This window comes from Varanus komodoensis, unplaced genomic scaffold (genome assembly GCF_004798865.1).
Source record: "Varanus komodoensis strain SLA01 unplaced genomic scaffold, ASM479886v1 scaffold11, whole genome shotgun sequence".
Classification (NCBI taxonomy): Eukaryota; Metazoa; Chordata; class Lepidosauria; order Squamata; family Varanidae; genus Varanus; species Varanus komodoensis.
Window position 1 is genome coordinate 19777288 of NW_025335317.1, and position 17809 is coordinate 19795096.

The 17809-nt window shown below is 45.9% G+C and overlaps 1 protein-coding gene across 1 annotated transcript; it reads left to right on the forward strand.

Moving 5' to 3' along the window:
- The first annotated feature begins 6010 nt into the window (after window positions 1-6010).
- Window positions 6011-8805, forward strand: DDIT4 (DNA damage inducible transcript 4). Its single transcript, XM_044420526.1, has 3 exons — window positions 6011-6143; window positions 6352-6624; window positions 7381-8805. Exons 2-3 carry the CDS (start codon window positions 6450-6452, stop codon window positions 7863-7865), a joined length of 660 nt encoding a protein of 219 aa, XP_044276461.1. The 5' UTR covers window positions 6011-6143; window positions 6352-6449; the 3' UTR covers window positions 7866-8805.
- Window positions 8806-17809: the final 9004 nt, after the last annotated feature.

A 17809-nucleotide genomic window follows, 5' to 3' on the forward strand; every position in this document is an offset into this window, starting at 1 on the left:
GGACACCTCCATGGTAATGTATTGCAGAGGTATTACCTGCAATATGTCACCAACATCCAGCAAAGCTCACCAACTTCATAGTAACAAGCTGATGCTGCGTTCACTACGCACTATGCATCACAAAGTAACACGGTGCTGATTATTTATTTAGATATTGTTTTATTAAGCATATAATAGGATTAGAGGGGAGGATTGGATTTGCCCAGAGTAGCAAAAATTCGTAGCCTAGATACAGCTGCCCAATTCCTGAATTTCTGTACCTCTAAACTTCATTCTGTGTCTCAGTCCTTCTCTGGTTCATTATTGTCGTAATTATCTTGCACTGCTTTTCCCCTAGCCAGAATCATAGAAGGACGTACACCCACTTTCCCTTTCTGACTTGACTGAAATTCACCATAGTGGAAAAACATGGCCATTCCATTCCTCGTGCTTGCCAAACATGGGCTAAACATAGGAATGTAATCACTATTCAGTCATGTGCTAAAAAGGAATAGTGGGTGTGACTCAATGGTGGTGAAATTTAGAATTGACTCGGAGGCTAGGTCACGGAATACAAGAAGGACGAATTGTACCAAGTCGGGAGCCCTTAGAAAATGACCTGATTAGGATGCCCAGAGTATTTGAGAGTCTCTTCTATGGCTTACTTAGCGTACCAGTTAAACCAATGCCAATCTCATCCCATCTTCCCAATAGAACACTAGACTTCTTGATTTTTTCTTATAATATTTTGATATCACAGATGTTATAGTTGTACAATTGCTTCCAAACGGCACATTATTTTTGTTTTGGATACAAATATTTGGATATAATATTTTGTTTTGTTTTGGTATTTTTAAGGGTTACACTTCTTAATGTTCTAAAATGAAACAATTTAAACTATATGTTTCTGTATCTTGACTTTGGATTCTGTCAGTTGCAAACCTTCTGCCAGAACAGCTAATTTAATTTTAAATTTTGTATTAAATAGCAGCAGAGCATTTATATTGAAATTATAATTCACTAATAACTTTTCTGTAATTGTATCTCTCTCTCTCTCTCTGACCATTCTTCTATATTACTGGTTAGTTTTGCCATTACTGTATATTCTGCTAGCTTATTTTTCCAGTCTTCTCTGGTTGGGCAGTCTTCTGCTTTCCATCTTGTTGCAATTGTGACTTTAGCTGCTGTTATCATATATTAAAAGGGATGCAGGTGGCACAGTGGTTTAAACTGCTGTGCTGCTGTGCTGGTTGATTGAAAGGTTGCCAGTTCAAATCTGCACAATGGGGGTGAGTTCCCGTTGCTCCATCCCAGCTCCTGCCAACCTTGCAGTTCGAAAGCATGCGAATGTAAGTAGATAGAAAGGTACCACTTCAGTGGGAAGGTAACAGCGTTCCGTGCACTTCGGTGTTTAGTCATGCCGGCTACATGACCACGGAGACTGTCTGCGGACAAGCGCTGGCTCCCTCGGCTAGGAAACGGAGATGAGCATGACTGGACTTAACGTCCAGGGGAAATCTTTACATTTACCTTTATCACATATTAAAATAATTCTTTCATATTTCTTGGGACAATGTCTGGCATGATTCTCATTAGCATATTCTTACCATTCATAGGAAAGTTAATTTTTTTTTTTCTGTAACTCAGCATGTATTTATTTCCAAAATTTCAAAGGCTAAATGGAAAAGACATGTCTTCACATCTGAAAGTAATTTACAGCCCACCCTTCCTGCAAGGAACTCAAGATGATATAAATAACACTTCTTCCCGTTTATTTGCAGAACAACCCAGTGAGGTAGCTTAGTTCTAGAGGTGTAGCCGTCTTCAAGGTCAGACAGTGGGCTTCAAAACTGAGTGAGGAATTGCACATTGGTCTAACCGGTCCTTGTCCAGGCTCTGATGTCCTCACATACTGGTTGGGGGATTATGGGAGTTGTAGTTCAGCACTTTGGGAGGAATGGGAAGGGCTTCTGTAGACACTGCCACACACTGGCCCTAATCCCTGGGTATTATAGCATTCAGAGCATGAAATGCCAAGGATGGTGAGCTGCACAACATACACTAAAAGATGGGAACTGCAGGAGAGACACTTTCGGAGCTGAAGGCAGTGAAACAAGCCCTTCCTTTTCCAGCTGATCTAGCTTTCAGAATCTAGAGCCATCCACAAAGTGCTTATTGCAGTATATCTGACAGCAACCTGGTGAAGGGCTAATCTCAAGGACAACCCTAAAAAGGGCAGTCAGAAGTAGAAATGCTTCTCATTATTGTTTGGTTGAGGTTTCTTTTAATCCTGTAAGTAAAACACACCTTAAAACGCAGTATGTAAATCTTTCAACGAATACATAGACACTGTCTTTGTTGAGAAATGCAGTCCCTTGGGATTTGCCTGGAGTGGTGGCAGAACAATGACTCAGGAGTGTGAGCAGAGAAATCCCCAGCTCCATTCTCACCCCACTGGTAAGCGCCATAAGCTTTAAGCCAGCTGGTATCCTTGCCTGTTTCTCTGTCATCAGCACCACCAGTGCCTCTTACATTTGCATTGTGGGAGTATTAATACTGGCATACCTTACAGTGTTCTTGTAAGGATGACAGAGTAATATGGGTTAAGCACTTTGGCTACTCATAAAATGCTAAACGAAAGAGGAAGAGGATGGTTAAACATTACAATTAGATGATCTGAATTTCTCTTTAACCTTGATGTCATTGGGAGTGGGGGGGGGGGCAGGGGCTGGTCAAACAAAAGTACTCATTTGCAGGCTAAAGCAAATCCTGAATAGATTCAACCCATTTCCCAAAGATTTGCCCAGGCATGTTGGGCTATAGTTTGCAGTGAATGCTTTAGCCTTTCAACAGCCTCTTGGGAGTGGGGGGGGGGGGGGGGGGGATAAAGCAACTCCCATCAACACTAACTTGGACAAATAGATTCCAGTTAGATTTTCTTTTGACTTCTCTAGCTGATTGCTTTTGGAACAGTTGTTTGGTTGCCTTTCTTTCTACACACCCTACATTCAGAGATGTTATTTCAGATTGAGCATGGGGGTGTAGAGAAAACTCCAAAGCTTAAAGGCATATAAACCATATTACAGTGGCAAACAAAATACAACAGCAGAGGGCAGAGGGCAGAAACTGTGTGTTTCATTATTCATTATTATTACATTGTATTTATATGCCACCTTTTTTCTCTTGGGAGGAACCCAAAGCTGCTTACATTGCTCCATTTTATCCTCCCAACAACCACCCTGCGAGGTAGGTTGGGTTAAATGTTGGGTTAAGACTGGCTAAAAGTCACCAATGCACACCACAGTGGGCCAGAGATGTGAAATACATTCCTGAACATGAAATTTGGTGCAGCTCTGGGGAAGCTTTCTCACGACCAAGCTCTGTCTAGGCGAGTTTTGACCTCTTAGCCTCCCCATCCGCCCCACCGCTGTGTTGATTCAAAGCCACTGATTGTGCAGTTTCGCCGATGCTCAGCCGAGGGGACGTGTCGCCCAGCTCCACCATCAGCAGATGGAGAATAGAGGAGGCGGAGGAAGGGCACAAAAGCGACCATTTCCCACCATCGTGGCCACCGGGCGGTTTTAGTTTTGCTTTGGCGAGCATCCCTCTTGGCGAAAACTTCTGGGGGAATTCAAAAGTCGCTCACGCCACCCTGTGAGTCAGAAAGTCTGAGCAGTGCCAAACTTGACCTAAAGCAAGTCTGAGTTTTTCGTGGGGGGGTTGGCTCATCGGTAAAGTCCCAGTCAAGGTGAGGCCGCCACTGCACCGGCCCTCGTTATTTAAATCCATTGTTGCCTTCTTTCCTTCTTTCTCCTTCCTCGAAGGAAAGTGGCTGTGAGACGTACAGACCTCTCAAAAGGCCATCTAGTTGAGGGGGGTTTCCTTTTTGCCTGATGAAACGATCTGCATTCTTGCAAGCCCTTTCGGTCGCTCCCTTCGCCAAGCAGCCCGAGCGCGCACTGGCTCTTTCTTTATCGCGCGCGCCTGATGCAATTCCTCAAGAAACTTGCACGAAGCGTCCGGGATCCTGGCGGGCGCTAGGACCGAGCGGATGCTGCCGCGCGAGCTCCCTGGCTGGTGCTGGATGGTTCGACTCAAGCGATTAGGTCTGATACGTGCAGAGTTCACCGTCTGCCCCAGCCCGAGGAACTGCAACCAAATCGCGCTTATCAGCTCCCACAATGGGCAATCGATAGTGAGGCCCCGCGCATGCACCCAGGCTTAGCTGGCTGACGTCAAGCGGGCTCAGGAGTAAGCTCTTCGTGTGAATGTTGGTTTGGTCAACCCACGAAACCCAGGACGCGATCCGTGTTGCCCCCTCCGAGACGCGGAGTGCAACGCGGAGGCCCACCTGCTTTGAAGCTGTGTTGGTGGAGCTGTTCCACATTCTCCCTTGCGCCTCGCCTGATTGTGTACTACCGGAACGGGGTAGACACACGCGCTCCAGCTAATCGGGCATTCAAGTAATTATGGGGCGAAGCTTTGGAGTCGTCAAGTTGACACACTCAAAAAACAACCCCCCCCTCAAAAAAAAGAACCGCTCACAAAATTTTTGGAGAAAACAAGGCCGACGTTGCTTGTGGCACCATAAAGACTAGCACATTTATTCTGGCACCAACTTTCATGATCTCTAATGAAGTGAGTTATAGGCCACGAAACTGATTACTAGAATAAATGTTTGAAGCTTTGTTGTTGCTGCAAGCCAGCAAACTTCAGCTCCATTCCCGTCCAAAGAAACGGATCTTTGCAAAAACACAGGCTGGTTTACTTGAGTGACGCAGAAGGCCATTATTTCACTGCTTAAAATCGTAATACAATATTGTAAGAAGGCAACTATCATTTTCGTGGAAACACTATACGAAGCCCGTTCAAATGACGGGGTGGAGAGCTTTGCTCGATTCTATCCCCCACTCAGTTTTCACTGGAGGTGGTGCGCTGCGTTCAAGTTTGAGCCACTAAGATTGCTCTTAAATCAGGAACAGAATTTAGGCTTAGAAATATTAAAGGTGTTCTGGAAGGATACACTTATCAGATTCTGAACACAGGTATACATCTGTGTGGATTAAACTCACAGATCCTAATACATGTTATTAGAAGGAAGGTAGGCGCTACTGATTTTCAGTGCACCCTACAATCAAGAGCAAAGCATGCTTAAACCCTTTGAAAAAAAATGAGTTTATGCACTATTTAATTTTGGCTGTTGGGATGGGACTGAGGATTTGGGGCAGCCTCGCTCCTTCAGTTTTGGGATCCTATGTATATATGACAACTCGATCCTAAGGTTTGCTTACCGTGCAAGCTTTCCCTGACCTGGTGCCATCCAGATGCTTTGCACTACAACTTCCATCAGCCTACCTAGCATGTCTATTAAGGCTGCATCTGTACGTGTAATTTCTCTCTCACACACCCAAGTCGGATTTTATTGGCACGTACATGCGCCCAGGAATACTCTTCTGGGCATTCCCCATTTCTACTGGAACCATAGGCATATGCTTATGTGGGAATAACTCCCACAGCACCTAGCTGGGAGCTGTACCGGGGTCAAAGTGGGCTGCAATACGCAAAAACGAGAGAGGTGCCAAATGATTCCAGTGTTGGTCCTACTTAGAGCAGACCCACTGAGATGAAAAAGACTCGAGTTGGAGTAATATTAAAAGAATCCGTGGAGCGTTTTTCTCCGTTCGCCTTGCAGCTTCTGCCTCTGACCCCCTTCCCAGCCTGTCGCTCTGTACGCAATACTCCACCCCCACCTGCCCCTACCCCGCGACTCCCCACTTCGCGTTCGTCTTCCCCACTAACTTAAGCTCCATCCCCGTCCACAACCAAAAGGGGTGTGTCTCCAGCTGCTGTAACCGGGCAGGAGAGAACGTTGCGAACGTGCGCTCGCTTACTATTGGACCAGCCGCCCTCCTGCTTTTAGCCAATGAGCAGCGGTGAGGTGAGCGAGCTGGAAGGGGTGAGCGCGGAGAAGGGGCGGGGTTTCCTCATGACCTGAGTATTTAAAGCGGTACATGGGGGGGGCTGTCTCTGCAGTGCCAACGAAAGTGCAGCGGAGGGAGGTGGGGCGAGACGCGACGCGACGCGGCTGCGTTCGTCCCGAGGTTGCTGCGATTCTGCCGGGGTGCCTTATTCCTTTTGCTACCTCGACAGGCACTCTGAAGCTGGTAAGTACCTGTTTGTAGGGGGACCGTTTCGGAGGGGTGGAATAAGCGAGCCATTTGGGAGGGGATTGGCATTGTCTGCGGTCGAGTTGCGGGACTGCCCTTTTGTTAACACACGGCACTAATTTTATAGGGCTATAGACAGAAACCGCAGTCCCGACGTTGATTCGCTTTCCTAATCATTCTCCCGGTGCTTTCTCTCCCTGTTCAGAGCCGTCTCATCGGGCGTTGATTCCAACAGGGACTTGTATTTTAACTCGCTGTAAAAAGTGCCCATTCTAACGCGGGGTTAGAAGCAAGAAAGAAAAGATGCCAGTCTCGTGGGACAGCTTCTCCTCTACGCTTCCTCCAATTCCGGAGCAGAGGGAAAACCCGCCTGCCTTCGCCTGGGAGAAAAGCGCGTACCAAGAAGCGGCTAGTCGCACGGCTAGGCTGGAGAGCTCCGATTGCGAGTCCCTCGACAGCAGCTTGAGCTCGGAAGGAGGTAAGACACGTGTGTGTGTGAGTGTATGAGTGAGTGACACAGAGAGAGACCCCTAAAAGCCTTCCCTAAGCTGATGCCCTCTACATGCCGTGGAGTTACAGCCCAACAGGTCTCCCGGTTGGAGAGCGGCTGTTGTGGGCCTTCAGAGAGGTATTTAGGATGGGAAGAAGCTACAGGGCTGTTAGTGGGAGCCCTGCACCCACTCCTGGTAACTAGTAGGATGTACATGAAGGATGTTCATGTGCAAGGCGGGGGTGTCGGTCTAGAAATGGGTAAGGAGTTTGACCATACTTCCTTCAGCTGCTCTACAGCCTCTCACAAGTACACAGTTTTAAAGAAGAAAATTAGCTCTTAAGCTGCAATCCTGGACATGTTTCCTTAAACTCCCTTTAAACTTACTTGCAAGGGCATGTTTAAGCTGGACTATTGGCAGCCTTTAATGAAGTCCAGTGAGTGGAAAGGGGGGGGGCAACAGTGTGATGTCTTGCTGAGGATAATATTCAGAATGAATGTGTCTTGAATTGAGTTTTCCGCGAGAGATTTAATGGGCAAGCCAGACAGGGGCTTCTCTTTGTTGCCTGTCCACCAATTTTCTCAGAGGGCCATCCAGAGAAAAGGCTGCCTTAGTTTTATAGGACTAGAATTTGTTTATGCCAATTTAGAGTCCTCTGATTTTGGGAGGGAGGGAGGCTCTTGCGTGTGCATGTGTATGACCAAACCAAGTCAGAGATACAGGCTGCATTTTTTCCTTTTCAGATGCACAGGAGTATCTGGATGAGGTGTCCTTGCCAGACTTCGACTTGTTAAATGATCCAGAGGATGAACTCCTGTGTGCCAATCTCATGAAGCTCATCCAAGTCAGCCTGAACAAAGCCAAGATCAACTCCCACCGTTCCTCCAAGCTCTTCATGCCAAGCCAGCTGGTCACCCAGGTTGGCAAGGAGCTCCTTCACTTGGCCTATAGAGAGCCTTGCGGCTTGAGAGGGGCCCTCATAGACCTGTGTGTGGAGCAAGGGAAGGGGTGCCACAGTGTGGGGCAGATCGCTGTGGACCCGGGCCTAGTGCCTACTTTCCAGCTGACGCTTGTTTTAAGACTGGAGTCCCGCCTATGGCCTAAGATCCAGGGACTCTTTAGCTCCAGTTCTCCCGGCTTCAGCCAATCGCTGAAGCTCAGCACTGGTTTCAGGGTCATTAAAAAGAAGCTCTATAGCTCTGAACAGTTGCTCATAGAGGAGTGTTGAAAGTGTCATCCTACTTTCTTGGTGGATCGACTGAGCATTTTCTCTTTAAGATGGTGGCCAGCACCAGACAAAACTGGGGAGGTGTGTTACTTAAAGGGCTAAGGAACATAAGCTGATTTGAGCTGTGGCCACCCTCTGGGTCACTGTAGGTTAGGTTAGATGGAAGTTTGATTTACAAAGATAGTTGGGCAAGTAGTCCAAAGAGGAAGCAGAAAGCAAGGTTTGAGAATAAAAATGGCACTTTGCTTATTAGTAATTCTGACAAAAAAGCCCACTCCTGGGTAGGCCTGGTTACAGTGTGTTAGCTTTAAAATCCTCATCTGACTGTGGGTCAACTTTCTCTTTACTGATTTAGCAGTATTTTTTCCTGGTAGCTGATGACAGGACAGCAGCAGGACTGCCACAAGGGTAGATGAAGGTTATCTTTCTCTTTTTTTTTTTTTCCTTGTTGATCTTTTTTAATAAAAGGAAAAATAGATAGTAATCAATGGATACCTGAAAGGTGAGGTGTGTGGACAGTGGCTGATAAGTGTTGAGGTCTGAAGGGACCAAGAATGTGTAGCGATGTTTTGAACAGACAAGAAGCTCCACTACTGACACAAGGGCAGCTACAAGAGGGCAGCTAAATAAAGACTTCGGAATGAATGCGGGAGTGTTAATCCACTGGGCACCACTGTGCAACCGTTTGTCTGAATGAGACTTGTGGGAGGCACGGGGCACTAGGTGGATTGTGCCCTGGCATGCTTAGGAATCCTGATGTCTGAGGGAGGTGTGAGGTGATGCTGGAAAGGTGTTGGGATGGGGGGCAGGAACCCTCTGTTGGTCTGTAGTGCTTCCATTGATTACCGTTCACATGGAATACACTTGATGTTCAAGTTCTTGAAGACTTCCTATGCAACTTGGTTTTTTACTTTTCTAATAAAAATGTTTCTAATAACCATCTGTGCTCTTACTCAGTATGTCAAGAGGCACCCAATGCTACTTGGTAACAGTATGGATGGGCAGATGTTCAGGGCCCCCAGTAATGAACAGGAGACCCCCCCCCGATAGACTATAATAGGTGTGCCATGACCTTGAAGGTATATATTAAAGTGTGGGGTGGTCACTTTAGGAATGTATGAAATGGTTCTTTAAAGGACAAAGAATGATATATAAAGAATGATTTTCCCACTGGGAAAAGTTATGTTGGTGAGCAACTTGGACCTTTGGATGTTGGAGTGCAGCTAATACAGTCAATAGTGAAGCAGCATGGTCTAATAATCCCCAGGGCCGCAAATTCATAGCCATGCCACAGTCTTGGGATATTTGGGAAGGTGAACCATACATAAGTAAGACTTCATATAGCGTCAGTTGTACTTAACACACCACCCATTGCCCAATATCTTGAATACACCACAAAATCTAGATGGGATACAGTAATGTCCTGTTTTAACTATGGATTTAAAACAGAATCAGTCCAAAGTGGAACAAAAGTAAAAGGCAGCATCCATGCTACAATCTAAAGTACATTTTTAAAAAGCAGGGCAAACAAAAATGTCTTCACCTATTGCCAAAGAGATCACTTTACAGTCACTTCAGTTGGTAAGAGTACCTTGGGAAGGCTGCTGAGGGTGATTGTGGGGTTCAGTAAGATCTCTGCAAGGAAATGATCTTTCAGGTAAAGGGACTCCAAACCATCTAGGAACATGGATGTTTAAAGCCAGTACTTCAATACATCCTGTAACTCTGTTTCTATTGTTGAGCAACTCCTTTATCTGTTCAGAGATCCACGTGCCAACACCTGTACTGAAACTGGATTGCAATTTCTAGAAGATGCAGTGTATTGCAAACAAGATGAATGCAAGCTCCTGAGTGTTGGAGCGAGCTGGGAAGAAAGGGGTAAAACAAAAAACCCCTTACTCTTAAGTGTGCTTTATTTAATTGAGTTTTGAATGGCAGCCTATACAGAAGTTGCATTGCGTTTGCTAGGCCTAGGGTGCAAATTTACCTCCCATAGGCAAACACCTGCTTAAGACTGGGCTGCCAAATAAGTTCTAGCACAATTTGCATGTAGTCCTCTTGGGATGTGAATAGCTGTGCCAGTCATATAGGGCCATACTATTCAAATCCAGAAATGTGGCAGTGGTTGCATTTGTTTTTCTTGGTCACCACCAACCCAATTCTTTGATACTAATTTTCTGCCTGCAAATGTCATACCTACTTTAAATCTTTCTGTCCTGCACCCCCAGCCTGGGAACTGTAAAGGCCATCACACAGTACAGCTAGCATCAGATGTGTAGAGAGTAGCAGAGTTGGAGTCCAATCCCCTGCTGTTGCAGAACACCATGTTACACCATCCCACTCAGATGGCTGTCCGATTTCACCTTGAAATTCTCTAGTGGGGGACGGCCCATAACCTCTCTAGGCAGCTGGTTCCACAGTTGTATTGCTCTGGCAGGGAGGAAGCTTTTCCTGATACTGGGTTGTTGCAGCTTGAATTGATTATTCTGTGTCCTATGCTCTGGCATCAGCAAGAAGAGATCTTGCCCACTTCTCAATCTCCTCATAGGATGGTGTTTCCAAACCCTGGATCATTTTTGTTGCTCTCTTCTGGACACTTTCTAATTTTTCTGCACGTGTCTTAGTTCTTGGTACCCAGAACTAGACACAGTATTCCAGATGATGTCTGGCTGGTGAGGCATATAGGGGAACTACTACTTGTCACGATTTGGCAGTGACACTTCTATTAACACATCTCAAAATAGCATTTGCCCTTTTTGCATCTGTATCACAGTGTTGGCTCATATTTAGCCTGTTGTCCACAAGAACTCCAAGGCCTTTTTCTTCTTCAGTTCTGTTGAGCCACATATTCCCCATCTTGTATCAATGCATTTGGCTTTTTTTCCCTAGGACTTTGGAAAAAGAAAGAGCTAGCAGAGGAACGCTCAGAACCACTGGCTATTATCTTGAATAAATCTTGGAGAACAGGAGAAGTACAAGAGAACTGGGGAAGGGCTAAGTTTGTCCCCATCTTCAAAAAGGGTTATGGGGTGGAGATGACCCGGGAACCGCAGACCAGTTAGTCTGACATCAATCCCTGGAAAAATTCTTGAGCGATATATTAAAAAATCAGTTTGCAAGCACCTTGAAGAAAATGCAGTGAATAATTAAAGCCAGTATGGATTTATCAAAAATAAATCTTGTCAGACTAATTTAATCTCATTTTTTGACTGGGTAGCCTCCCAAACGGACAGAAGGAACACTGTGGACATAATCTACTAGGCTTTGTGCTTAAGAACAGGAAGAACAGCTGGGCTGGATCAGACCAAGGGTCCGTCCTGTCCAGCCTTCTTTTCACACAGTGGCCAACCATGGGAAACCCACAAGAAGGCCGTGAATGCAACAGCACCCTCTTGCCCATGTTCCCCAGCACATAGTGTGTATAGGCATCCTGCCCCTGATGCTGGAGGTGGCATATTGGCCATGGAACTAGTAGCCATGGATAACCTTCGGGAATCCCCCCTCCCACAATTTCCAGGCTGGTGATCATCACACAGCCTAAGGTAGCATATTTCATAGTTTAACTAAGCCCTGTATGGTCTATCAGCCAGAGTTTCTATTCTCTCTGAAGAGGGAGGTACCCCCACTTCAAAGGGGAATTTGGTAACATTATTAAAGTTGGACTCTGCACTTCTTACAGCCCCTTTCAGGAGGATGGTAAGAGAAGGACCCAATTCATCTTTGCACATTCCCATTCTCCTGAAAGCAAAGTAACATGAAAATGTCATTTCTTGAAGGAAACGATGAAAACACTGTGTGGGGTGCCAGTTTTCTGCAATCTTTCTCAACTAGATGGTCATTTGTCACAGATCTCACAGCTGATAGATACATGGGTATGCAAACTCTTTTTTCCTGACAACTGAATTCAATGGCATTGTATCTAGGCTGACTTTAAGGAAGTTATCAAACAACCACATCGTTGATCCACTGGTGGTTGTTTCATGGTTATATCATGTTTTCTGAACTCACTGATGCTAAGAAACTGTGGTTTGTTAATCACAAACAACCCATGATTTGCTGTTGGGTTGTGAATTGCAGGTATATTCCTACTTAGTAAACAATGGTTTATTAGTGTGCCTGGGTTCAGACACACCATAACCCATGTTGGGAGCTCAGCAATAGCTCACACTCAATTCATCCTCAGTCCTTTTGTGTGGGTGCTTCTGTTGTTTGAACTCATTCAGTGAAACAAATCCCAGAAGGTCCTTTTGTGTTAAGTCTCCTGAAACAAAACAAAACAAAATACAGTCCTAGGAAACATGTAAGACTAATATTTATTGTGGTGTAAGTATTAGCAATCCACAGGCAATTTATATGAGGATATAGAGAATGTGCTGTGTGTGCATGTGATATTATAAGGGCCAGCAAGGCTAGCCATGTGAGGATAGCAAAGGAAAAAGTAAGAGTATAATCCCTCGTTAGTTTTGAGTGCTATCCATTTCAGTGAAAGGGTCAGGCATGACGTTAGCCAAGGAATCCTGCCAAATGTTCATCCTGCGAAGAGTGAATGGTCTTGAGTGGTCGAACTGCTAACAATTGCTCTTATACCTGGCACTTCTGCAGCATGCAAGGCAAAGATCAGATAACCAACAAACAGAATGTAGAGAGTTTCTCACACACACACACACACACACACACACACACACACACACACACACAGAGAGAGAGAGAGAGAGAGAGAGAGAGAGAGAGAGAGAGAGAGAGAGAGGAAGCTAATGAACTCACAGCAACAAGGTGAATTACCTGGGAGAGGCCATAACACAGAGGCAGAACACTGGCTTTGCATGGAGATCTCGGGCTCAGTCCCTGGTGCTCCGCAAGGGCTGGAAAATCTGCCCTGGAGAGCAGCTGCCCATCTGGGTCAACAGTACAGGGCCAGATAGACCCGTCTTGTGACTCAGTGTACAGCCACTTCCCGAGCTTTAATCTGGGGCCCTGCACTAAGCAGGAGCCAATGGCCTCAAGGCCCCCGGGGCTTCAACTCCACTGTTCCATGCTCCCATGAACATATAGCCGCACTATCACACATGCCACACCATGCTCAGTTCCCGCAAACACAGGCAGGCAGCAGCAAATGGAGCACTAAGAAATAGACCATGGTGTAAGCTTTGTAGACAAAACTCTACATGATCAGATCCATGAAGTCTAAGTTCCTGTCAACGAATACATTCTCTGTTAGGTCTAGCTTTTGCAACATCCTATCTGTATGTTTATATCCATATATTTACACGCGCGCACACATGCATGTGCTCACACACACACATGTGATATTGCAGTGCAGTGGCGAATACCGCAACAGGCACAAAGCTCGCATGAAATTGTGTAGAATTGCCAAACACACTGCACGAGCCATGCAGCATGCACTCCAAGTTACGATGTTGACCATGAATGCTTGACTTCACCCTTGATGTCAGCAGATTGCGGAATGTGCAGCAGGTTTCAGTTTCTAATTAAGCATTGCAGAAACAGTGTTTGGTGTCTGCTTTAGAAGCACATTTTCCTCGGATTATTATATTCCCTTGACAGTGATCGTATGAGAGTGGTAAGGTATCTATCTCTTTTTCAAATGTGTTTAGGGGAGTGAAGAGAGCAGCTTCATATAAAGACAAAAACAACCTACCATTTGTGAAGGCAACCCAACTCGGGGGGAACAGTGGTAGTTCAGAATTCCCTTAGATACTGTGGATTCCAGGCAAGCGTATGTAAGATTGCCTCACCTTTAGTAATAGTGGTGGAGTGGAGAATTAGGATAATCCACACTATGGATATAGTTCACATCCATGTCTGGAGGTGCCACTGAAAGGTGATCAGCTTTATTCTGGGGGAGATTTGCGCCCTCAGCCCAGGCAGAAAAGGTGGTGACCAGTTCTGTCACTAGCTTTTCTTTTCTGGGAGGCAGGTGGACAAGCCTGCAGAAGCTCCTGCAGAAGTTCTCCAGGCTTGTCCTCTCACTTCACCACATATTCGACTCAGGCATGTGTAGTTTTATAGTATTATAGCCCTGAACTCCTTCACCCCTCTTGCTTCTCTCCTAGTCTGTAGATGAGTGTATGCCTGTTAAAGTTTTAAATCACAGAACAGCATAAAGGTTTATTGATGTAAATATGCATTTGTGGTTGGTGGTGTGTGTCTGTGTTGAGGAAAAAGACAATTCTTTTAAAAATAGTCGCAAAAGCGCTTCAGAGGTGGATGATGATGGGAAGAGATGGATTGATGATATCACAAACAGCCTCTTATGCAAACTGGAAAAACTGGTTTCCCTTGAGCTGGATCCTCCAAAGAGTATACAATGCAAGGAGTGCACATTTGCAGCAGCTCCGCCAACCCACTGGTGTATATGTGAAGATATCTGTGAAGTCATTCCTGGAATGGGATCATGGAAGTGTTACAGGCATCTATTGGCAAGTGACATTGAGCTGCACAACACAACACAAACCCTCCAGTACAATGTGCTTAAACCCAGTGCTAATCCAGCAAAGATTGAATGGCCTTGGGTGGTCAGACTTCTAACCACTAATTTGACACCTGTCACTTCTGCAGTACACAACACAAAGATTTCATGACTAACAAACAGAGTGTATACCGTTACACACATGCACTGCCACAAAGATACAAACTAAAGATCCCTAAATAAGGTGATTGAGTTACCTGCAGTTTTGCATTCTTCTGAGGCTTGTGTTTTGTGAAGAATAATGCACAGGAATGGATAATTATCTAACTCTACAATTAAAAGTTTAAGAAAAGCTTTCTGCAGAACAAGGTTGAAGTGTTTGCAAATTAAACAAGGTTTAAGTGTTTGCAAATTAAACAAGGTTTAAGTGTTTGCAAATTAAAACGCAACTTTTGCCAGGCGCAGGATAAAAAAGTCATTTCTCCCGCCTTCAGATCTCAGCATGGAAGCACATGGAAATGGCATCCTTTTCTTTCTGTGCTTCAAGGGCAGGACGTTGCACACAAGCCCACATGCTGTTGCCCACATGCAAACACAGGATTCCTCCGCATTTCAGAAGAAGAAATGTACTGCAGTAGAAACCCAGCCAGGGTCCAGCTATATGCGAGTAATGAAGAAATCATGCATCCATTGAGGGAATGAGCGCAGAGCTCTGTTTTGGCATTTGCAAGGTGACACATCTGAAAAAAGTGGGTACAGTCACACAGTGTATGGATCGCTAGTTGTTCTGAACTATATATATCGTAATACAGTGCGAGGCCTGGACCTCCCAAGCAGGCTGCTCTCACGAGCCCCCAAGTGCCTGATCATGCCCCGAGCAGGTTACTACTGAGTAGATAGTTCTGATGGTGGACTCATGGTCAGCAGTGGGAGGCTGCAAGAATGCTCATTATTTTCAGTTTCTCACAATCATCTGTTGTTCTGGAGAAGAGGTGTGGAACCTCAGGGTTTGGAGCCAAGCCCAGCCCTCCTGGGCTTCTCACCTGTTGGCAGGTGGTTCATCCCTCCAGACGAGTGAGTTTTGCCCTGTTCTGGACGGAGTTGCACTCCCCCTACAGGACAGGATACGCAGCTTGGGAGTGCTCCTGGACCCTGACCTGTCTCTGGAGCACCAGGTGCTGGCAGTGGTGACGAGCACTTTCCTTCAGCTTCGGCTGATACGTCAGCTGCATCCTTACCTGGATGAGCAGTGCCTGGCAATGGCAACCCATGCTCTGGTAACCTCCCATTTGGACTACTGCAATGCACTCTATGTTGGGCTGCCCTTGAAGACGGTCCGGATACTTCATTTGGTCCAGAACAGATCTGCCAGATTAATGGGGACTGGCAGATACTCCCATATCACGCTACTCCTATATCATCTATACTGGCTGCCAATTGAAGTCTGGGCCCAATTTAAGGTGCTGGTAATGACCTATAAGGCCCTAAAAAGCTTGGGTCTGGACTAGCTGAAGGAGCGCCTTCTTCCCTATGTGCCTGCCCACCCCTTGAGACCTGAGGCAGAGGGCCTTCTCCGGGAGCCCTCTTTGAAGGAAATTAGGAGGGGAGCTACTCGGAGGAGGGCCTTTTCAGTGGTGGCGCCCTGACTGTGGAACACGCTCCCCAGGGAGGTTCGCCTGGCACTGTCGCTTTATTCTTTTTGGCATCAGGTGAAGACCTTTGTATTTTCCCTAGATTTTGACAGTTAATTGATTTTATCCTTGTTCTTATCTTGATTTATTGGATGTGGTGTGTTGTGTATTGTTCGTGGTATATAGTTGCCTTGTTTTTTGTAAGCCGTCCAGAGACGACAGTAATGGACGGCATACAAATGTTTAAATAAAAATAATAAATAAATAAAATATAAAAACTTTAAATAAATAAATAAGAAAGACCATGCTCCCTTCCCATTTGATGGTTTCCTAACTGTCGTGCCTGCTCCCCTGCCCCCATCCCAAAAGCCTCTCCTAAGGCATAATTAAGGCAGCAAGGACTACAATATGCTGACATTTTTAGTATTTTGAGTCCTTCCCCTTTTGCCTTTGGTTCCAGCCACGGAGAGCCTTCTCAGCCCTTGGACTGGAAAAGGTCCAACACTCCTGCACTGAGGGAGAGTGGACATGGAGGGCCTCCCACTGCTACAGGGTAAAAGGTGCTGGAGAGGCAGGCTGGGAAGTGGACCCCACTGGCCTTGGAAATGGAGGCCCTTGGAAACTACCCAAGGAAGTCGAGTGCTGGTGCTGAGCCTGGTCAGATGTGAAGGGACATCTGCATTAAGGAAACATGCCCGAAGCTGGGCATACTCAGCACTCTTTGTGGGGGCGGGTGTCTCTGAATCAACCTCGTAGTCCAGACTTCGTCTCCGTTGCAACTGATCCATGCACATGTGCACTGCTCACAGCATTTATTTTTTTGAAATCACTTTTGCTCCTCATTGCACTGCAGTTCAGTTCTGGGAATAAAAACAAGGCAAAATGGATCGTGGTCCTTTGGGACACTTGAAGTCATGCACAAAGGCAACTACTAAATTTGACTTTCTCCTACCCACTCCTTCATTCTCCTGTAGTCACTGAAATGTCACGGCACTTTATAGCATATTTCTAAGAAGGAATCTTACTCTCTAGAATGCCAAGCACTCAGGCTTTGGAGAGCAGATGAGCTGGCCAAGCAAGCGAACAAGGACAGCGAAGCGCAAGGAAAGCATCACATGCTCCTCACAGGCTAATGGCCGCCTGCGCAATGTAATGTAAAACCAACCATTAAAGTAGGCACAGGTAGTGCCAGCCAAAGCTCTCGTCCCCGTCACACATCAGTTGTTGCATTTAGCCTGCTACACCCTGGACCACAGGGTCAGTCTCCAAAATAAATCGCAGGGGGAGCTTTCTCAACCTTCGTAACTTCAGAGGACCTGTCCAAATTCTGTGTGTGCGTCTCTCGTGTAGCTACGTACCCCTGGGGAATATTTTAGAGCACGCTTCCCCAACCCTGTGCCCTCCACAGATTTCAATGCACAGCTCCCAGCATTCCTGGCCTTTGGTCATACAGCCTTTGTCTGATGAAGCCTAAATCCAAAACATCTGGAGGACACTTTAGGGTAGCCGTGTGCCCTCTTTTATGGAGGGCTGCCAGAGGACTGTTCTCTGTTTCCAGGGCTTTCCAGCTCAGTTCTGGTTTAAAGATAAAGAACCATAACAACTGTTGTCCCTCCGCAGTTAGCCCTGCGGAACAGGCAGGCACCCAGGTCATGTGGCCAGAGCCTTGCGCATTAGGGTGAGAACTACTATAAGAGTATAAAAAGTATCCCTGCATTTGATTTTATGCATATTAACCAGCATGTGAACACTTTATGTAAAGCGCTGACCTCTTTTGTCTTCTTTTTGGTGACGTGCTTCTTTTTATTTATTCCATTTATTCTATTTATTACACTTCCATCTCTTCCAATATTTTATTTAATATATTTGTATCCCGCCTTTTA